General features: G+C 42.2%; 2 protein-coding genes across 6 annotated transcripts; one reads left to right on the top strand and one right to left on the bottom strand.

The window, feature by feature from the left end:
• Window positions 1–241: 241 nt before the first annotated feature.
• Window positions 242–5,416, bottom strand: LOC124067407 (pannexin-1-like). The gene is made up of 6 exons (XM_046404736.1): window positions 5,015–5,416; window positions 2,906–3,027; window positions 2,494–2,693; window positions 1,463–1,964; window positions 1,196–1,355; window positions 242–1,091 (listed from the first exon to the last, which is right to left on the bottom strand). Exons 1-5 carry the CDS (start codon window positions 5,193–5,195, stop codon window positions 1,206–1,208), a joined length of 1,155 nt encoding a protein of 384 aa, XP_046260692.1. The 5' UTR covers window positions 5,196–5,416; the 3' UTR covers window positions 242–1,091; window positions 1,196–1,205.
• A 978-nt stretch (window positions 5,417–6,394) lies between these two features.
• Window positions 6,395–22,689, top strand: LOC124067357 (meiosis regulator and mRNA stability factor 1). Of its 5 annotated transcripts, XM_046404677.1 has the most exons (28): window positions 6,395–6,522; window positions 6,974–7,184; window positions 8,012–8,221; window positions 8,522–8,896; window positions 9,079–9,235; window positions 9,496–9,710; window positions 10,362–10,479; window positions 10,571–10,743; window positions 11,080–11,598; window positions 12,964–13,124; window positions 13,287–13,451; window positions 13,606–13,792; window positions 13,957–14,135; window positions 14,259–14,339; window positions 14,453–14,692; window positions 14,976–15,095; window positions 15,198–15,376; window positions 15,508–15,728; window positions 15,820–15,962; window positions 16,158–16,291; window positions 16,506–16,708; window positions 17,116–17,343; window positions 17,561–17,800; window positions 17,920–18,168; window positions 18,356–18,416; window positions 18,693–18,797; window positions 19,098–19,262; window positions 19,644–22,689. In XM_046404677.1, the coding sequence occupies exons 2-28, from the start codon at window positions 7,029–7,031 to the stop codon at window positions 19,841–19,843; spliced, it is 5,184 nt and encodes a 1,727-aa protein (XP_046260633.1). In that variant the 5' UTR covers window positions 6,395–6,522; window positions 6,974–7,028; the 3' UTR covers window positions 19,844–22,689. The 5 variants fall into 5 exon arrangements, with proteins under 5 accessions (XP_046260633.1, XP_046260649.1, XP_046260640.1 ...); XM_046404693.1 differs by lacking the exon at window positions 8,522–8,896; XM_046404684.1 differs by having other exon boundaries at window positions 8,012–8,896; window positions 11,467–11,598.
• Window positions 22,690–22,782: the final 93 nt, after the last annotated feature.

Below are 22,782 nucleotides of genomic sequence, written 5' to 3'. Positions count from 1 at the left end.
AGAGGTGGCAGGAAAGAGGTGAAACTATTGAAGTATTGAGGAAGAAACAATAGAAAGTGCTCTGCATAAAGTAATCAGGTTTAAACGATTTTACTACGGAGAACTGCTAGTAGGTGAATTAGGTTATAGATTGTGTATGAAGTAAATTCACCTCATTATTGCCATGAAAATGTTTTGTATAATATTGTTTATTATATACTAATATCTAAACCATTGTAATGAAAGACCTCATAACAATATGTATAGCTGAGAATAACATTCTTTATTTGCATAAGGCCCATGAAAATCTGACAAGCTTTAAGTCTTTATAATAATTGATTTTCACATTTTAGACCATTCATCTTTCATGTAAAATGCAGAGTTGCCATCAGTCTAACATTCTGGACAACCCAGGGTCTTGTTTTACATTCAGCATAAGCATACAGTTTACTATGTGTTGTTAACAGTACATTGACACACAAATAATCACATGCTTTACAGTCCAGTGGTTATCATAATACCTAACAATTCATGTTTAGTTTATGCCTTGGAAGGTCAAACTTTCCTCAGTCACTACATTGTCTTATTTCCCCACCTCGACTATATGTAAACCTAAACACTGTGTTCAGAAACTTTCTGATGTAAAGGGCAGGAAGTAAATTCTTGCACTTAGAAAATTAATGTACAAATTTCAGTCCAAGGAACATGGCTTATATCATAAAAAAATGACTGGAAGGCATTTAAGATCCTGAGAAAAAGATTGTGTACTATAGAAAAACATATAAACATAGGAAAAATTTCATTTTGAAACAACAAAATTATTAAAGAAAAAAAAAATCAAAACAAGGTCTGGGAGACTGAAGCAGATCGCCTCAGACTGGAGATCCTTGTACTTGAAGTATTCAAATTTATTAAAAGTGAAAGGTGACATGTCTGTTAGACAAACTACAGACTGTGAGACTGAGGCCTCTTGTGTTTTTGGTATGTAATACTGCACCAGAGATTCAGATAAAACTAAGTGCACAGGTTTCCCTTGTGGTCCACTTCTTCTTTTCCATTGCAGCAGGGCCTCATCTCAGTGGATTCATCATTCAGCAAGAGGGCAGAGAAATCTGACGGAAAACAAAACAAGTTTATTTAAGGTTAAATCCACCAATCTTTTCTTTTCACTCATGGTACATAGCCTCCATCAGAACGCTTCAAAGTTTTTCCTTACCTCAGAGGAATCATTCTTCAGCTTTATTAGTTTCCTTGTTGTTCTTGCGTGAGCATGATTTCTTACTATCTAACACATCAGTCTTCACCTGACCCAGTGTTTGCAGTAGGCACATGGTGTCAAACCCCTCATCACCAACTTCTTGCAACAACTCAAGCACCTGCAAATGAAATAAGTTACTTCTCTTTGAAAGAAAAAACACCAGCAAACATGGGTGACATATCTTAACCACCACACTGGACATTTATTATCTGCACTAGGACTCACCTGCAGACATTTAAATGATTTGAGTGCACTAAGGTTCTCTTGGAGGAATAACAGATAGATGCTGAGGTCGTTGTAGAAGGGCGTGACCATACCCAGAGTGCCAAAGCCCGGCAGCATCTCATAGGGCCGGAGGAAGCTGGAGTTCTGGCGAGCCGGTCCAAGAGCAGCGTACACCACCAGTGGAACAAGAAGCACATAAACCCCCAAGTTGATGTAGCTGAGCAGCCTGAAGACTCCCACTGCCACGAGCTTACACTGGACAGCCGACGGCACCATGCTGTTATTCTTCAGCTCTCCTGTACGCAGGTCACAGGAGAACTCATCAGTGAGAGAGGCCAGTCGGATGTAGTAGCCAAGGTAGAGGCAGGCCAGCAGGAGGATCAGCAGAGTCAGGCCCCGACATACAAGGTACTTGACCACGAGACCTCGAGAGAAGCGTTTGGTCTTCAGATACTGCTCTACTAAAGGGTATTTGAAGCAACCCTCGGTCAGGTCCAAAGCACTGTTGCAGAGAACAGGTACATGGGCAGTGAGCATGAGGTGAAAAGACCTCTGTGTTTAGAAATGCAAATGGATTTTTTTTCCTACCCATGACCAAGATTTTCTTCTAAGCTTATATGGTGCTGCTTTATAATCCAAATGAAAGTCCGCCCATCTAGATGTATGTGTTGTTTTGAGCCGAGTCATCAAGAGTGAGCAGCAGCATGCATTGGTATCTGCTACTATATAACACAGCCTCTTGGGGGCAGTGTCACAAATGAGTGAATACAAGTTTAACCTATTCCTTGACTTTACTTGTCAAAGGATGGCCCACACTACTTTTTTGGATAGGTGATCTTGCTTATGTTATTCCCTCTCTCACCTGTAGACCAGTATTTTTAACATGGCAACGACACACTCTCAGGGAATATGAATTTTAAAAAAACAACAAACAAATGTATATTACAGACACACAGCAGTCTCATCTCCTGCTAAAACTGTGAAAGAATAAATTGGTATGTAGATCTGATGATAGGTGAGAAGATGTTTACCTCTGGTTGTCCTCGGGTGCATCTTTGCTGTCTAAGGATGCCAGATTCTTGGCCAGTCTGATGGCCCGATTATAAAAGCGGTCCAGCTCCTCCATGATGAAGTTGAGGTCAGAGGAGAGGTGCGGCGCTGCAGTGAAACGCCAGAGCAGGGCAGGGATATACAAGAGGATGGCCAGTGAGAGCAGAATGTATGGGAAGAACTGCGGGAAGAAAGGCAGGGAGAAAACAGATAAGAAAAAACTACAGTAGAAGAAGGCAATAAAATCCAACTTTGATTTCTGGACAGTATTAGCACTGCTTAAAGCTTAGAAGCATTTAGCTTTATTAAACTTGGATACCTTAATTAGTATATTTATGGACATGTGTTTGACCGCTACTTGACTAAATATTACTGTTGGGGGGATGTCTGTACCTTGTGCAGCCATAGTGGTGAGCTGTCGGTTTGTTGCTGTACTGCTGCCCAACAAAATGAGTCCACATATGCAGCCTGTTTCCAGGTGAAGTTTGTGGGAGCAAAGCAGCTGATCTGGGTACCTGGATGAGGAAAGTGAACAGGCATTTAAATGACTCAGCAAATACACCACTCCAGACGCCCTCCCTCCTCCGCACTCATGGTCTAATTTGTCAGCATACTTTTGTAAATAATCATGCCATCGCCTATGGCAGTGTACAATGGGAAGTTCAATCTGGTTTGTACAATTCACAAACGACCCACAAAGTCAACAGACAGTAATATTTTGGCAACACAGGAGCTGTTATATTCATATGACAGAATGATTCTTCACGCAGTCTGAGTTATACAGTTCTAATATCAGTCATATTAGTACGAGTTATACAAAGTAAGTCGGGTCCTGTTTGTGACTGGAGCATCATGCAGTGGGTTAACTAATTCCATGACCGACATACAGGCAAACGTGAAAATGTGCAGTGCAAAAATTAGAGCTCAATTATGTGCCCACATCACATACGCAACATGCATTTCAAGAATCGCTTTACTGGCGGTATATATATCTTTTACATACGCACACTGAATTTGTGTACTGCATTTAACCCATCCTTAGTCGAACACACACGCAACACCTAGCAAATTACATGCAGTGAAACTCACACAGGAGCAGTGGGCTGCTGCTATCAGGCGCCATTTTATTTATTTTAGCATACAGTATTTTCATTTTATGCTACACTTCTACTTCACTACCTTTCTGAGATAAAATTGTATCTTTCATTCCACTGCATTTGTTTGGCAACATTACTAATTAGTCACTTTACAAATTCATGTTATTAGTAAAGAACATAAATGAGCTAATATGTTATGAATTGTGATTATGGTATTGTTTTTTTCATCATTATTAGGTTACCAGGCAGTACGTAAAGTAAATATTGAATCCCACCTTCACAAGCTGCAACAACATTAGTGACACTTACACATTAATGCATCACTAATTATAATTAGGTAATATGATATCATATTTACTGTTCTGCATAATGAGTACTTTTACTTTTCTTGGGATATTTTGATGCTAATACTTTTGTATATTTACGTACGTATGATTTTGAGTGGAGGAGTTGTTTTTTTAAACTAGTCACTAATTATGCACATAAGTGTGACCTCTGTACTATCTGATGTATAAAAATGAGCAAGGGGGGTACAAGTGCAAAGTTTTTTCACACTTGCACAAAATATATCCACAGCTGCAACACTTTATGACACATTCACAATCTTCAGTTGGTGAATTTTTTTAATGATAAACTCACACATTCAGATGTGCATGCAATATTTTTCACAGGCAGACAATTGTACTGTAGGCTGTGAAATATTAATGCATTAATGGCTTGCCCTCATTTGCTCCCATACAGGAAAGCCATCTATCTACATGTCAGGCATGGAAAAGTCCATCTGCATCTCCTCTTTTGTGATTGTTGTTGATTTAATAAGGAAAATCAGGGTGGAATGTTGGCTATATTGTGCTTTCACTTTCACAGTATTATGTGATAACAATAGCTGTCCACAGTAATTAAAGTGTCCTGACTGGTGTACTGGATCCATCCTGTCTGAGTATCAGGGGCCTGTAGCAGGACTGAGACCAACAAAAAACTGTGGGCATTTCAACTAAGGAGATTATGTATTTAGTTAAACTGCTGATGGAGATGTAGATGTTTTGTTTTGTTTTGATTGTTGTTATATGTTGATATATGGCTGCTTCACCGTCTGGGAGTGGGATAAGCAGAAGAGTGGAGACACCACACCTTCATTATTCACAGCTCCCTCTGATCATGGAACATACTGAGTGTAACTGCCCTACATACATACATACACATCACATTATTTCATCCACCACTACAATTAAGTACATTTGAACTGAAATAAATGCAATTGTGTAGTAAGGAGACGGAGAAGAAAAGAATAAAGAAGCGCCGCCAGGATCTCCGTCTAAGGGATATTTTCTGTTGATAATCCGCATGTTGAAATCTATAGGATTATAACCTCAAATGAGTAAGACTCGCACATTGAACAACTCACCAACTGACACCTCCTGAGCAAAAGCGAGCGAGATGAGAAACAAAGGCAGCCCCACCGCTAGAAACGTGACTATCTTGTCCACCGCCAGCTCCAGACGCACCCCTTTGTACTTCGCCTCCGTGGGGTCCTTTAACAAAAAGTCAGAAAAAACGTACTCGGTAGCTACGTGGGCAATCGCCATGACGGACGGCAACAAATAGTCGGTATTGTCTAATTGATGAAAGAGTCGCTCTCTTTTCAATTAGGCGAAAGCGAACTGCGTTTAAATTAATGCAAACTCCCACGATGTAGAACCGTGAAGAACCTATGAAATACCGAGCCGTTATTGTTTACCCATCTCCATTCACTGCTGGGACTGATGGGTGAACCTGCTGTCCCGCTACAGCAGCTACCCCTGACATGACAGGCAGCAGGGGGGAAACTGACTGCCTGCCGCCAGATGGCGCCCCTGTTTCTTTACAATGTACAGTACACTGTGGGATCCCGTTGCACTAGCGAGGAAATGTGGGGGGTTTTTTCTCCAATGAAACAGAGTCTGAATTCGATTTTTTAAAAATGTTTTCATTTTTTTTCAGGGGTGGAAGATGTATTCAAGTAAGTGAGTATGCTACGACTCTTCAGATTTTCTTACTGAATCATAATCAGTGGAGTAAAAAAAATGCAATCGCTTTTAAAGGAATGGAAAAACGTATAGGTCACAAAAGTTATTAGAGAAAAAGGATAGTATGAAAAAAAAAATGATATCATCGCTGCCATTTAACCTGAAAATATAAGTGTGTTCATTTAGGATTCATAATGCCAGTCCCACCATTGTATTATCACAATCACTTTATCTTTCAGTAGATGTACCAGTAAAACCTGAAAAGGAGCAGGCCTTACTGTCTATTCAGCTGTCAGTGGGATTACAGTAACCTCTTGGGGAGGAAGAGCAGACCAAGTTAAATTATTGAGATTGAGGTTAGACCACTGTGGATTTAAGAGTGGAGTTCCTGAGTGGAAGTTGTCAGTGTGGCCATACTGTGACAGTAAAATATGTGCTTCTGCACAATTTATCCTGTGAAAACTATACAGAAACATAGTGGAACTGGGGGGATACCTTTAATCTCTCAACCATGGTCTAGAACTATACTAGAACACTCAAATTTTTAAACTACTACAATGATCCCTAAACTGACACAAACTGGACCACAGACCCCCTTTTAATAAGATTTTGTCCCAAGGTCTGCCACCTGATTAGAATTTTGTTTTTAGATCTTTTATTATTGATCTTTATAATAGAAAACCACTAGTCTAGAATTCGTAGTCTGAATGAGGGGGGCAACAATAAGCCATCGACGCGTCCTGACTGCCGTACGAAAGAAGGAGAAGAAGAAGTAGTAGCCGCAGCCCAATTTGCGACAGCTGTACGTGCTTTTTGGCAAAAGTAGGTTACAAAAAGGTGTGGGTTTCTACGGAAACGGATAGGGGGGAGCAGTCCTTTGAGGAAGATGTGAAAGACGAGTCCTCAGGTAAACAAATAAACAACTATTCTGGAAATTTCTCGCCCTTACTAATTGATATGGATTTTATCAATAAGCCAATGAACGGTAGCGTGTAGGGGAGTAACGTTAGCTACGTTTCACTTAAACAGCGAATTAGTGGTGCTTGTTGTTACCTTTAAAACTAAGGCTAGCTCCAGGCAAGCAAGTTGACACTTACATTAATTTTGCTATGTTCATCTAGAAATGTAGCTAGTTAACTAGCTATTTCCGCCACACACAACGGTTAACACGTATGCTCAAACGTATTAGTGTTAGTTGACTTGTAGCTAACTTAACGTCGGTAGCGTTGGTTTTTATGTCTTCATGTGAACGGAGATTAAAAAAAAAACAGCCAGCTAACTGCGCACCCGGTCACCGGTCAGGTGATGTAAGCGCAGCTAATTAGAACAAACTTTTAACTTTCGTTTCCTCTGTATAGGAAAGCATGAGAGAGAAAAGAGATGAAAGTATGGTGAAACACCTCTTTGGGTTGTATGATGGAAGGACTGGGAAATGAGAGATCCATATGCAGCTCTAGATCCTACCCATGGCTCAGCCACCCCAAAACAGAGGCTTCAACCCTTTTATGGAAACTCAAAGACTGCTTCTCCACCAATGAGGCAACTTCTGCTCTTCACACAGATAAAGAAGTAAGTACATATCTGTGTACAGTCCAACTAATTAAATGGAGTGCAGATTGCATAAGAGGTAGCAGATAAGCTGTTCAAGTCATTTTTTTTTTATTTATGTAGCCTAAAATCACATATCACAATTCCTCAGTGGGCTCTATAAACTGTACGCTGTATTACATCCTCTGTCTTTACACCCACGATTCAAGTGAGGAAAAACTACCCCCAAAAACCTTTTTGACTAGTAAAAAAAAGAAAGAAACCTCAGGAAGAGTCCCAGAGTAGAGATCCCTCTCCTGAGACAGATGTGCAATAGATGTCATATACAGAATGGACCATCAAAATCATATAATATACAGATTATAATGACAGAATTTCTAAAACATAAATGGCAAATTTATGTGAAGAGTGTGGATTCAAGACGACAACTGAGTAGCTTGAGCTGTTGCAAATGACACCTGAGCCGTACGACCACCTCTCCACCATGGTGACTGGGAGGAGGACAGGCCACACAAAAAAAATTTGCAAAGGAATAAGAATATATATAAATTTGTTGGCAAATATACATATATGTGAAGATTTACTGTCTATCAGCTTATGCCAGCAGCATAGGATTGCTGTGGTAAACATTGAGATCAGCTTTTAGCTGTTGGCATAAATAGATCAGTTTCTTTTTCTGTTTAGATTTGGCCTCAAAAAGCCATATGAAATTTGTTAAATACTGGTCAGTTCAGACAGGTTATTCAGATATGATGTGGTATGACTTGGGCTTGCTAAATTTTTATTTAGCAAAGTTTGAATTATTATAAACAAAAATCCACAGAAGTTTGTTTTTCTTTATGTTCCAGAGCAATTACATGGACAGACAGGCTGTGCTGGAACTGAAAGATGTACCTCCTCCACCCCTGCACCATACTACTTCCCAATCATCCCAGCCCTTCTCTCTGGCCCCTCTCCCTTTGCCCCCTCCCTGCTTGCCTCCTCCTCAACTTACACAAGACTCTCACCAACAACAACTACTACCACCGCAACAGCAACAAGAGGGGGTTAGCCCCAAAGTAAGCATTTGCACTCAATGTGACTGTTGCAGGACAGATGGCTATGGGTTATTAGGTGGCGGAGGTGTTGTTGGTAACAGTAGCAGCATTGCTGGTGTCTCTGTATATATTGCTCCAAGCTCTCTGGGAGCCAGCAGCAGCAGCAGCAGTAGCATTAGCAGGTCTGGCTCTTGCTCTGTGGCTTCATCTGTTCATCAGTATAAACATAATTTGAGCACCAGAAGTAGAGGTGAAGTTCTTGACCCTTCATTCAGTCTTGCTTGCAAACCTCAGCTGCTCTCTTCTGTTGCTACCTCTCAGCCTATTTCATCACACCCCTACCTCTCCTGCTGCTCAGGGCTTCTGCACACCTACTCATCTGTACCTCTTCCATGCAGCCAACCCAGCCTGTTTACATCCTCAGCCCCTCTTGCTTCCTCTCTCTCGTGTGTTTCCTCTCTACGAACTCCCTTGCATGGCTCTTGCCTGGCCTCTTCTGGCTACTACCCATGTGGTGTGGACTGCTGCCCATCTGCCAGAAGACCCCAGATAAGCACTTTTGGTGATCACACAACTACCACCACCATGACCACTACAACCACCTCAGCACACTTCTGCTCTAATCCTATGCACCTAAATGTAGAACGCACGGTGTGTGTGAAGGGGGCACACTACTGCCAGGAGTGCCTGTTGAAGGTTGGTGGATCCTTTTGTCTGTATTTGTGAATGAAGATCACTGTAGGTAACTTAATTCTACATGCATGGGTGACCGCAGTAATGTAAACTGAAATAAGGCCATTCTTTTTATTTTTGTTGTTATAAAATGCATTTATGCATTTGGTGGTATTTATTTATTTGCTTTTTGTCTTTATTTGTAGCCCATGAACGGTCTGACGTCTGATTCAGATAAGGTGTGGCCCAATGTTCCTGCTCCCCAGACTGCTCCTATCCCTATTTGCAATGGCTGTGGCACTTCCTCTGATGGCATGATGCTCATGCCATCAACCAGCCTTACTAAGACTGGCCAGAAATATGGTTAGTGGACACTACAATACAATTTTGAACTCCTGAATTAATACCTTTTATTAGGCATTAATGTTCAGTTGGTCTTGAGGGTCTTGTTTGGACTCTTTTGAAATAGCAGGGTCTTTAGGATTTGAGTGAAATGGATATGGAATGCTATTTATCAAAATAAACTGCAACTAGAATTAAATAACTTCGTTAATCTGAAGCTGTAAAGATGCTTTACAATTGTTAAGTGTGTCTACAATGATCGTTTGCTTACTGTCTGCTAGGTTCTCCAGAGAGTAGTGGCCCCGAGAATATACCCCCGGTGGGTGTTTTCTGGGACATTGAGAACTGCAGTGTGCCCAGCGGACGCTCTGCTGGAGCTGTGGTCCAGCGTATTCGCAGCCGCTTCTTTCAGGGCCACCGCGAGGCAGAATTTATTTGCGTCTGTGATATCAGCAAGGAGAGTAAAGCTGTCATTCAAGAGCTCAACAACTGCCAGGTACCAACAGTAATGTATTTTATTTCAGTTGGTTGTGTTATTGCAGGTAATGATGCCATTCATAGCCTGAATGAGTATTTATCTGTTGGGGTTGGGTGATATGACAATGGGCTTTATTTCATACAGAAGTAGAAATGCATCCACTGGTAGAGATTTGGTAATGTGCACATCAGGTCTGGATTCTCGCGAGATCTCGTGAATTAGGTTGCTTCACATGCTAATGTGATTTGGGCAGCAGAACTGCTTACCATGTTCTCACATAATGCTAGGAAGACATTTGGTGTCTGTAATGCACCTCATAGTTGGCTTGTCCACCTCAGAAGATAAGGGTGACAAAAACCAGGAGGAGAGTTAAATTATACAAATCCAAAGGCATCCTTCAGTTGAAAGTGTTGTTCGCATTTAGATTCTTAAAGCTTCCATTTTGAAAGAATGTTAGTTTTATTTTTTGATTGTTTTGTTTTTAACTTAAGTGTAGTTTCATGTGGGGCAGTTGTTTTTAAATGCTGTGAAATTACTACTTTGATGTTTTCAAAGGTATGTCTTTCCACATCAAACATCTAAAAATGACACAAATGTGTCAAGTAATCCTCATTGGCAAAAGAAAGTTCAGAAGTCATAACCCAAGTGTACGTAATTGTGCTTCATCAGGTTACTGTTGCACACATCAACGCCACAGCCAAGAATGCCGCAGATGACAAGCTTCGCCAGAGCCTGCGGCGCTTTGCTGAGACTCACACTGCACCTGCAACTGTTGTACTTGTATCATGTGAGTTCAACTCAGATTCACTGTAATAAGCATTTACAACCTTGAAACCACAAAGATTTGTGTGATAATTTGACCTTTTCTTTGTTGACAGCGGATGTGAATTTTGCAAGTGAACTAAGTGACCTACGACATCGCCATGGGTTCCAGGTAATCCTGGTCCATGGCAACCATACGTCTTCTGCCCTGCTGCAGCACGCCCACTGCCATGTGGCCTTTCAGGAGATCACAGCTGATCTGCCACCACGCATGCTTGTCAAAGCACAGGTAGGCCCCCTAAATACTTCATTAGGACTTAAAATACTTTTTGTATTTACTCTGTATTAAAAAGGTAAGTGGATGCTGGCAAAACAAACCAATGAGAAATTCATTTTAGTGTGGACTTACTGACATGGCAGAGAGTGAGACTGTTGGAATGTGAGCTTGATGACCTTAACAGTTATTTACACTTTTCTTTTTTGGATCATTACAATGTTATCCTAATCTATGCCACTCTCAACCATTCTCCAAATTGATTTTCAACTAAAAAGAAGACTACTGCTATTTTTTGAAGTGTAAAATACAAACCAGACAGGCACGCTGTCTCTTCCTCCCCTCCCTCAGCCCAGTTTCAACCTCCTCTATGTGCACAACCTCCCTGTCAACTGTGACAAGAGCCTGCGGAACACTGTGAAGCTCAGGCTCCGCCGCCTGTCAGACAACTGTGGTGGCAAGGTGCTGGGCATGTCCCAGGGCACAGCAGTCCTCCGTTTTGGCAGCCCAGAGGCAGCTTCACGTGCCCGCAAGCGAATGGAAAATGAGGATGTGTGTGGCCATCGAATCAGCCTCTCCTTCTCCCCACGACCCAGAGATGATGCAAGCCCTGAGCCTGAGTTTCAGTCTCAGCCCCATCACTTGCCTCAGACACTGCCCCAGATCTATCAAAACCAAGATTTAATGTTCACCCCTACCCCATGCACATCCTCTTTTTCCTTTCTGCCCCTGGAGAAGCCCAGGTCACCCAGGAGGCCGCGGCGTGCCACCCGCCCATGTCACACCACAGGCCCAGTGCCTGAAAGGCCCTACAGCCCCAGGAGGGGGTGCAGTGGGCCTCCCGGTGGTGCTCCAGCCAAGCCCCATCAGGTCAGCAGACTCATCCGTGCCTGCTTCCCCTTAACCTCCATTGCCCTCTGTCCTTGTCTGGGCTGCTTTGTAAATCATAGTAGCCCCCCTGCCCCCGATTCTCCTAATTGATACTTTTACTAACAGCTTGTAGCTGCTTGCTAAGCTCCGTTTGTGTGTCTTTGCTAGCTTGTTGCATGTAGTAACTGGCATCGGTGCTTCATGCACCCCCTTCTGTCCTGCATGTTCATTTGCCATTAATCATGTTTATGCATGAATTAGCCCATAGCTTTTGCGCTTTCTTTGTGGTTGTGTTTTGATCAGCTGTCCGTACTGAAATACTGCTTCTATGTGTTGCCCAAAATCTAAACCACGCCTCTCTTTATTTTGTGCTTGAATTTGACCCCTGCAGTTTTCCACTTTCATACAACTGAACTCTGCTGGCTGCAGTGACTGACTTTGCTTGTCTTTTGCTTCTTGATTCTAACCAAACAAACCGGTGTGGAGGACTGGAGAAAAATGACCCATCAATGAACTTCTGCATATGTGGACTGAAACTAGGGATGGGCATTTTAATCTTTCTTCATAGTGTGACAGTAAAGAGAACTTTCAGTTCATCCAATATTCATCCCATCTACAGTGCATGTCGGCTGTTATATGATGGAAAGTAACTATTGCAGATCTGTCAGCTGCCTCTCCAACTGTCACAAGGACAATCCTGCTGGCTGATTCAGCTTGACCATAAGCTTCTCAGTATTCTTGTCATGTTGGTGTTTAATCAGAGAAGCTCACGTTGTGTAGAGTACATTCAAGTTCAAAAAAAATTTAAAAGGGACAGCTCATCCCAAATTCAAAAATACTCATCTTCCTCTTACCTATTTATTTGATCTAAATGGATCAAAACGTGCATCTAGGTGGATAAAATGTGTAGAGACATTGCTGTTTTATTTAGTATTTTTCCATTAAATTTGAGAGAAGGCCGACATCTCTGGAGTCAGTATCTCCAAAATTCTGCAACTCAAACCAAAACAATCTAGATGGGTGAGTAACAACACAGGTAAGAGGAACAATATATATTTTTGATTTTTGAGTGAACTATCCTTTTTTTAAAAAAAAAAAAAATAGTTTGGAGGTCAGTACCTTCCACGGAACTGAGATGCACAAAATAAATTCTGATATTCAGCTGGTGTTGGCTACTACACAGAGCTTTCTAGTCGGCTAGTTTATTTTAAATGCACATCCCTAGTTTAAACCTCGAAACATCAGTTTATGCTTATGCGTGTCTTTCCATCGAGCCTGACGTGAACTGATACGCATGCATATAAACACGTCAACAGAGTTCATCCAGTCACCTTCTACAGTGTTAACATGTGCTGCCTCTGTCAGATCCAGGAGTTAGGTGGTTTGGAGGGCAAGCCCAGAATGGGTTTCCATCACCTGGAGAAAGGATGTGCTGCCTCCTCTTCCCCCAACAGTAATGGTGAGACACCAGTCCTGGAGCCGCTGTCTAAGCCTGGCCTCACTGGAGAGTCCATGTACAGGAGAAGGTACATACAGGGAAACAGGGCATTGGACTAAGAAGGATACCGTTTGATAACAAGAAAGACCTTACTATGTCACTCATATACTTGCATATTTTTGTTGAATAGATGGTGAAGGCTCTTGCCCTTCATACATGTTCCTCTTTTTTTTTTGTTTTATCTTGTCAGTCGAAGAGAGGACTCCACTCCTCGCAGTGTGACTGAATCCCCTGTAGAACAAAAGGACAGGAGCTCAGCAGAGTTCCAGATTAGCACACCTTCAGCCTTCAGCAAGTTAAATCTGCACAGGAGTTTCAGTCCCCTCGTCCTGTCCCAGGGCTCCTGGTCTTCCAGGTAACATTGTGTTTAAGTCAGTCATATTTGATCAACTTGGCTTAGAGTATTCATTGTTCCAGAGGTGACATAGTACCTATGTTACACATACCACACCCTCATAATATTTAGTGTCCTGTTATTTTAATTTTTTCCTCCTCTTGTCTAACAAAAGGAGTGCATCTCCCTGCCTGTCCAGCCGGTCCTCTCCCCTCCTCACTGCCCCTCGTAGTCCGTGTCCTGAAGGTCCTCCTGAGCCTTTCTCAGAAGGGGCAGAGGTTCAAGTGGCCAACCTAGACTACAGAATGTCCCGCAAGGATTTGCAGCAGACACTCCATGACACCTTTTCCCGATATGGTCGGGTAAGCCCTACAACAGTGATGTTTTTACACTGATTATTATATAGATCAAATGCGACTCTATCCATTCCTGTCCATTCACTTCACTGTTTGCACACCTCCTGCTTGAAATGAGATTCACCTCTGTCTCAAAATATCTCCTTGTGGGTGTCACTTGTTTTATCTAGTTGAAAGCTGTGGAGCTCAGCCCCCACACTGACTATCAGCTGAAGGCCACAATCCAGATGTTATCCCTGCGACAGGCCATAAGTGCCGTTAGTGGCTTGCATCGTTATAAAATTGGAGGCAAGCGTATTCAGGTGTCTCTGATCACTGGTGGCAGCAACAAATCTCTTGCTATGCTCAGGTACAGTCAAGCATAGTTGAATTGGGGATTCATCTAACTTTGAGATATGAAATATGATTGCAAATGTTTCTTCAGCTGTTCTAGTTTGCATTCTGGCAGTAAATTTCAGCCTTTTCATTACAGCACTGAGATCATCAGCATTCTTCACGATGCACCTGCCAATTGTCTTCCCCTCTTCAAGTTCACAGAGATTTATGAGAAAAAGTAAGTAACATTGTCTCAACACATGGCTTTCAAACTTGAGCAGCTTATAGTTATGATGCATTTCAAAGTAGTCTGTACTGACAAGCTAAATGATCTTTCTTACCCCTCTCCAGATATTCCCGTAAGCTTGTGGTTGGTGATCTATACAGATTGCCAGAGGTGGTGGCAGTGCGAGAACAGGGAGGCTCAAGGCTTGTGTGTCTTCTGCCCAGCAGCCAAATCCGTCAGAGCCCACTGGGATCTTCCCAGTCCCAGGAGGCCTCCTCCTCTGCTAGCGGCAGCCCCGTGGTGTTTGAAGAGCTGGAGTACCATGAACCTGTCTGTAGACAGCACTACACACAGCAGGACTTCAGGTTATTAGAATTTTGCGTCAAATTCACCTAGTTTACATAATACTCGGGTGCTTATTTCACAAAAAACAGATAATAACAAAACTTTAAAGCTTTAGTTATTGAAATGTGTTTTTGGCCCAGGGTATTGGAAAGCCAGATACTGACCTGTGATGTCCCTCGCTCACATTTGCCTCCAACAATTGAACAGTCAACCTTAATTTTCATGAGCGCTGTTCTATGAATTACACAATTACAGCAGGCTGTCTCCCTCTCTGATTGTTTTCCTTATTGATCTTTTTTTTAGTGAGGCTGACTTCGACCCTGATTCCTATAAAATACCTTTTGCTGTGATGTCTCTGAGCACCTTAGCCTCTGAGGTCCACACTTTGTTGCAGTCACATGAGGGAACTCTTCCTTTACTCAGGTGACAATCAGTTTTTTTATATTCGTGCATTTGTAAACATTTTTTTGAATCAAACAGCAAATGTTTTCACACATTATAAAGTCAATAATCTTTTGTCCTTAGTTTTCCAGACTGCTATGCAGCAAAATTCAGCCCTCTGCAGCTAGGCAGTGAGACCATGGAGGGTGGTGTTCCTCTGGAGCACCTCATTACTTGTGTTCCCAGTATCACAATAGTCACAGCTCAGAATGGCTTCAAGGTCATCAAGTGGATCCATAATAAACCACCAGCACCAAACTCCGGTAAGAACATTCAAAATTTTGTTCAAGCTGGTTTGTTGACTTGGCTTCAGTTCCTACAGTACGTGCATAGTGCTTTATTAACCTGTCCGATACGTATTTTGAATACTAAAGAAATTTATTTCTTAATGCAGAGCCATGGATTCAACGCTGCAAAAGTCCTGTTGGAAACCCACAGCTCATCCAGTTCAGTCGAGAGATCATTGACCTGTTGAAGAATCAGCCTTCTTGCATAATGCCCATAAGCAAATTCATACCCTCATACCATCATCACTTTGCCAAGCAATGCCGTGTGTCTGACTATGGTTACTCCAAGTTGCTGGAGCTTCTGGAGGCTGTGCCACATGTCCTCCAGGTATTGAGAAAAATGAGGATTGCACATTCCTAATTGTACTTTTGTTTGTCTCTTTTTCAAATGTTGTTTTTTGAATTTTATTTTCTTACAGATCTTGGGTATGGGTACCAAGCGTTTACTGACCCTGACCCATCGTGCTCAAGTGAAGCGCTTCACCCAAGATCTGCTCAAGCTGCTTAAATTTCAAGCCAGCAAACAAGTGGCAATCAAGGACTTCATGCAGGCGTACCATTGGTCAGTTTAACTTGCTTTCTGTAGATGTGTTCACTTTGCGTTAATTGGATTGAGTTAATTTTATTTGCCTGCTGGCTCGCCTGTGAATTCCCCTGAAGTTTCTAAAAAAAAAAAAAAATAGGGTGTCAGACATAAGAATGGATCATCAGTGATGTGGATATTTGTTGTTAAGTGTTGTTATACTTTGTATAACAGGTGCTTCTCCAGAGACTGGAGGGTAATCGACTATGGCATATGTGATCTGATGGACCTGCTGACGGAGATCCCCGACACCACCATCACTATTACAAATCAGGATACAGACACAGTCATCTCTGTTCCCAAGAAAGGTTAAGCCAGTTATTAAAAAGATGAAAGAAGACTCAAAGAAACAGATCATTCAACTCCCATTTTAACTTGTTACATATATAATCTTATAATATTAAATATTAGCAAACTTAATTTGAAAATCCTCCACAGTATGACCAGCTGTAAACAGATTATTTCAGGTTTTTATTTTTTCAGCAATTTGACTTGACTGAATTCCCTCTTATTCACCTACAGAGCGTACAGTGGAGGAAATGGAGCGTACTAAGCAGTTTGGAAAGGAGGTGGTGGACCTTCTCCGTCACCAGCCTCACTGCCGAATGCCCTTCAGTAAATTCATCCCCACCTACCACCATCACTTCGGTCGTCAATGCAAGCTCAGCTATTACGGCTTCACCAAGCTTATGGAGCTCTTCGAAGCAATCCCCGACATACTGATGGTGAGTTAGTGAGACTGTGTGTTTGTACAGATGTCATAGGTGCTCCATCACTCAACTATGAGGAATTGTTGATCATAACTGAGCATTTACTGACCTTCAAGACAAAAGGGATGTAAGATAAGCTGTGTGGTTCCTTGATATGGATGTCCAGGATGTTCTCTTGAGACCAAGTATCTCAGTCATCAATTATTTCTGTTTGCTTCTTTGAACTGACTTGCTAATTGAAACTGGCCTGCTCATAAATGATCGGCTTCAGGGGCCTCCCATGGTTTTTCTGCATCAGATCAGGCTCTTCTCATATGTCCTGTACTTAGATTGAAATAAGTTACTGAATTCACAAGCATAAATTCCTCCTCCTTTGAGTCTGCCTGAACACTAATTTAAAAATGATCCCCTACCTTTGTCAGGTGTTGGAGTGTGGTGAGGAGAAAGTCCTGACTCTGACAGAAGTGGAGCGAATCAAGGCTCTGGCGGCTCAGCTGGTCAAGCTGCTTCGGGCTCAGAAAAACTCCAGCCTTCCTGTCAGCCAGCTGCTCACAGAGTACAGCAAGACCTTTGGTTATGGTCTACGCCTGCAGGACTACGACGCCAGCTCCCTGCCGGCTCTGCTGACCAAACTCTGCCATGTTGTCAAGGTAAAGAACACTGAAACACTGAAAAGTTTAGTTTTTGGTTGTTCCTTTTGTTGCTTTTGAATAAAATCTGTAAAGTTAAATCCTACACCCACTGAAGAGAACTTCCTTTGGAAGTTGAGCTGATCTCGAAGTGACAGAGAGCACAGTCACTTAAATTGTACTTCTGATGGTCGTAACATACCAAGAAACAAGCAGCTGCTCTCTTTTCCATTTCAAGGTGGTGGATGGTTCTGAGGGCCGGGAGGTGCAGTTGATCAACAGGAAGTCTTTGCGCTCACTGACCTCCCAGCTACTGGATCTGCTCATGTCCCAAGAGGAGGAACAAGTCATCAATGGTCTGAGAGTGGAGGACTTGAGCGAGCGTTACTGTGTGATCCATGGAGCCCCACTCAACCCATGTGAATATGGCTTCCTCTCCCTCAGCGAATTACTCAAGAGCCTGCCCTACCTTGTGGAGGTGAGTGGAAGTTGGAGTTTGGTTTTGGTTTGGAGTTTTGGTTGGTAAAGCTCTGGTGTACTTGCATTCACACACAGAGGCAGTTCTTACTGTTTCAAATTTTTTTTCTTCTTCCGCAGTTGTACCATGAAGAAAGCAATGACAACAAAGCTGGCAACGCTGCCAGTGGTCATGGTGAGGAGTGGGTTAGGCTCACCAGGCTTTACCAGTTTGCCCGTAATGTACGCGCCCTGCTCCACACCTATCATTACAACCAGATCTTCCTGACTGATTTCCAGGGAGCGTATAACAAATTTACAGGCTGCTGCCTTGAACCACGTTCCTATGGATACATGAGCATTGATGAGCTGCTCAGTGCCATTCCACAGGTGAAAAATTATCTTATTTTTATTTTTTTTCTACAATTTGAGATCTGCTAGTCTTGGTTAAACCCATACCTGATTCTTTTCCAAGTTTGTCATCTTTTCATTTGTTTGTTTAGTTCCTGGATGGTACAGCCCATGAAATCTTATATAGTTCTTGTAGTTTGTTATATTTTTGATGTGTCGTCACCAGGTGGTCTGGATCAAAGGGCACGGTCGCAAAAGGATTATCGTTTTGAAGAACGATATGAAAGGTAAAACGTGATGGACATCTCACTCATAGCATGTTTCATTTGTTTTAAGTCATGGAGTATACACAGACTAATCATTTCATATGATCAGGAGTCACTATTTATCTAAACTGTAGGTGCTTTCTGGGGATACTCAGTGTAGCTGAGCAGCTCAGTAATAAGGTTCTCTCTCTCTTTCTCTCTCTCTCTCTCTCTCTCTCTCTCTCTCTCTCTCTCTCTCTCTCTCTCTCTCTCTCTCTCTCTCTCTCTCTATGCATACACATCTGTGTTTTTGTTTAGCAAAGGGAAGCTCTTCAGCCCCCACCAGCCCCCAGCCAGGAGAGAACATGGAGAGCCCACGGGACAGCCCAGTTAGCAACAAAATTTCTGGAGCCCAGAGTCCAGGTGACACGGATCACACAATGTTTATATAGAGAGAGTGCGTGTGTGTGTGTGTATGTGTGGATGCATATTCCTGTAGTTGTGGAGACAAAAATCTGTTTACACAGTCACATTGTGAGGACCTGCATTTCTTATTGAGACAAAATGCAAGTCCCCACAACATTAATTGTCGAGTATGAGGCTGAAAACTTGCTTTAAGGCTAGGTTGAAGTTAGGGTTAGGTTAAGGGCTTGGTTTAGGGGGGTCATGATTGAGAAATACAGTGACGTAATTAAAATGACTCAGTGATGTTTTACTTGTCAGGTGGAGATGCAGCTGCAGAGTCAGAGCTGCTGTGTCTGACATCACCAGTAGACCTGCTGTGTGGTCCTGTACCATCCTGCCTGCCGTCACCTCAACTCCACCCCGACCCCATTCTGCTCCAGCAGATGGACCTGATTCACTTTGAGGAGAAAACTTCACCAACAGGTCAGTTTTAATGTATTGAGTTTCATGTATTTGTATTGCATGTTAAGCCATCATTAATTAATAATAAAATTGTTCTTTTGATGCTCCAGGTTCAGTCAGTCCATCACTTGGTATTTTGATGCTGATCCAGATGCTTATTCAAACATTTCTAGATTTCTTATTTGTACAGTAATGGATTAGACTCTAATCTACTCTAGAGGGTTATGTGGCCTTGGCACAGATATGTGCTCAAAAGTGCTGTCTAGTTTTCAGAAAAGATGATAAACAGCAAAACAAGGGAGAAAAGAAAAAACACCTTACAAAATGAGTACATCACACTGTTGGCTTCCTTCCTGCCTTTCACTGGGTGTTATCTCAGTCTGTTGTTGTGTGTGATTTCAGTGAGTGATGAACCTGAGGTGACAGCTGATGGTGCGTCTGAACCACCTGAGCAGCCTGGCAGCACAGAAGACTCCACAGCCACCAAACCACCACCACCCCCTGACACGAAGACCCCCTTGTCCATGGACAGTCCCAGCAGAAGAGCCATGCGCAGTAGAATTAAGCTGGCTGCCAACTTCTCCTTCACAGCAGGCCTCTGATCCTCCAGGCCTCCTTCTCATCTACACACACAAATCAGTACTAGATCACACATAGTGTAACTCTAAATACAAGAGTTGACCGGCTACACTGAACGCATACTGCACAGATCCCATAAGAGCATAGGTATTGTCCCCTCTGCATCCTGACAGGCTGTTGCATTCTTCTGCTCTCTTCTTAATCACTCATCGGCCATCTTTGTTCTCTTTAATTGTTTCAAAATCAGTGTTTTCTTCCGATGATGTTCACCAAGCTGTGATTTTCTTCTTGCAGATTTTCTGCAGTTCTTTAATTTGCCAAATTCATCTACTGTAACCTCTGTTTCATTTCATCTGGAGGGAAGTTAAATTGTATTTCTGTGAATGTGCATCATCAGTTTAGAACCACTTTGTGTCAAAGAACACTTCTAGCTTACAGAGTATGCAGAATCTAAAAATGAGTTAGTTGTCACTGTGTACAAAGTATTAGGTGATACTAGGGGAAATGCCAGGGAGGAGTAGTCAGTTTTTCTATGTTAAATCCAAGAAATGAAGTTACTCGCACTCTCAGTTTATAAGATTGACAAATAATAGAAGGTTTAGAGAAGTTCTGTTCATGTAGCATATTAAAAAACCTTTGTGTATACTTCCTTGCTGTATTCCCAAAGACAGAGCATTTAATTTAAGGCATTCACACAGTTTTGAACTCATTTTAAATTTCCTGAGGTTTTGCTTTGTAGGTAACTCAACTTGACAACCAAACTGGCCTCTGGCATCTGCCCGTTTCATTCTTTCAGTCTTGTCTTGGGTAAAGATTTCTAAAGAGGTAGCTTCTCTTTGAGGTCTCTTCTCCACTTTGTCTCTTGTAGCCTGAAGACAGTATTTTCTGTTGCTTTTTCGTGTGTAGAGTGTTTAGCAGTCTGTGGAAGAGTTTGGCGTGGTGCTTCTGAAGAGATGAACATTACAATGAACTGAGACAGTGACTTTTGCTAAAAGAAGCTAACAGTCTGTTGACAGTTCAAGCATGAATGGTAAAGTTTTGATTGACATTGCAACAAGCATTGCTCTCAGGAATTTTTATTCTTGCAGAACATTGGCTTAATTTATCGCAAAAGATTTGGCTCATCTCTCCAGGGGCTGCTTCAGAATGCCAGACAGGGGAAAGGTGGCTCTTTCAAACGCTGGCCAGGTGCGTGCTTGGGCAGCAGGAACTGCAGTATACTTTGATTGTTTGGCTTTACCCAGCAGCCAGTGTATTTGTGTTCTTTTAGCTGTATTTTGTCTGTGTGTGTGGTTTACACTGGATTAGGTGGTGTGAAATATGCGTGGGGTGCATAAATGAATTTATGCATAGTGTAAGCCCGAGTAGAGCAGACAGGAACAGATGATGGAAAGAGATTCTTTAAGATCGGTCTTTTATTTTCCACCATGTTTTAGGGATCTTAAGGGTTGGCCGTCACCCTTGCAGTTGCCTCATAAATGCTCAAGGTTTTTTGAAGTTAACCTTGTTGCTGGTAGTTTCTGCATCTGTCGTGATGTCCACACTGTCTGAGTTGAAGAGTTCGAGGGAGGCAGTTAGCACTCCTGAGTTTTTGATTTTTAATAGCAAGGTGAATGGTTGTGAGTTTTTAGGGGTAAGAGATGGGACAGGAGGCGATGGGCTGTTTATGGAGCACCATGGGGGCTCTGGGTAGCCTCCTGAACAGACTGCGACGTACACAGAGAGGACCTCTGCGGCTCTCTGGACTCTGCCGGGCTTTTACAATGGCTTGTATTTGCCACGGTGCCAAAGGAATCACCATTGCACCTCCCCGTCTCTTGCATCTCACGTAGAGGAGTTTTTACGTACTGATGTTTGCTGGTTTCTCTGTTTTCCTCTGTCTCAATTGGTAGAAGACTGCTGGCTGCTGAATTGCCATTAAACGATGTTGGATAGTTGTGAAGTTTGGCACGATCCAGGCACCGCTGAAGTCAAAGAGTTGTTGTTGTTTGAGTTCAGAGAAAAGGTTCAAAGAATGGGTAAGAGCCCATTTTATCAGTTTCTGTCCGGTTTTGGTGTTTACCTCTTTAGGCAGTGTTATTACATGAGTTTTCTTTGTCAGACTTGATTTTGTCTTGGTGTGAAAAGCCTTTATAAGAGATTCCACCTGTCAGTTCACCAAAATGTCTGAAATGCCAATCAAAATGTTTTTAAAAATGCTGTTTGGGTTCAGACCTCTCCTGCAGTGTTTCACATACTGTCCGGAAACCTGTGTTATGAAGGAATGAGCAGCTCAGAAGAGTTGTTGATTTGGAATCAGTAATGCTAGGAAGAGGATTAAAATGCTCACAAGAAATGTCTAGATTTAACTTTGGCAGTAAGAATGTATTATACTTTTTGTGAATTAGAGCAAAAGCCTAGCTCTTCCTCAGAGTACTGCAGTGGCAATTAACTCAAGTGAATACATTTAACTTCCCTGTTTAGCTTTCTCTCTCCCTTTTGGTTAAAATCAGTCATAAGCTGTTGTACCTGTCAGTATGCACTTTTGCATAGTTTTGGTTTATGAAATAAATATATAAAATTAGTTAGTGGAGAGAGAGGGGCTGAAACATGTATTTGTGTCTTTACCTCTGTTTCTGTTGAACTGTATCTGACCTTACTCAGTGTTCAAGTTGCATCACAGTTTCTCCTTTATCCAGCAGTGTCTTTAAAATTCCTGCCTTCTGATTGTTTGTGTTTATCTGGTCAACAGTTGTAAGTGAAACGTGTCCTCTCTGTATTTGCCTCCCCTATCTGTCACACTGCTTCACTGCACCAGAAGTCGCTGTAGCAGTCTAATGTTGAAGGGACCAAAAAAAAAAATTTGCGTAAATAAAGTTCACAAGCATCATTTCTGCCTTTTCTCGTTTTGTGTTTTTGAGCTTGTTTTTGAATGACTCAACCAAATCCTGAAAGATGCTCTTTATTTAAACATATATGTACA

The sequence above is a fragment of the Scatophagus argus genome, chromosome 2 (assembly GCF_020382885.2).
Source record: "Scatophagus argus isolate fScaArg1 chromosome 2, fScaArg1.pri, whole genome shotgun sequence".
NCBI lineage: Eukaryota > Metazoa > Chordata > Actinopteri > Scatophagidae > Scatophagus > Scatophagus argus.
Note: the sequence above shows the minus strand (reverse complement) of the source record. Positions and strands in the feature narration are given on the sequence as shown.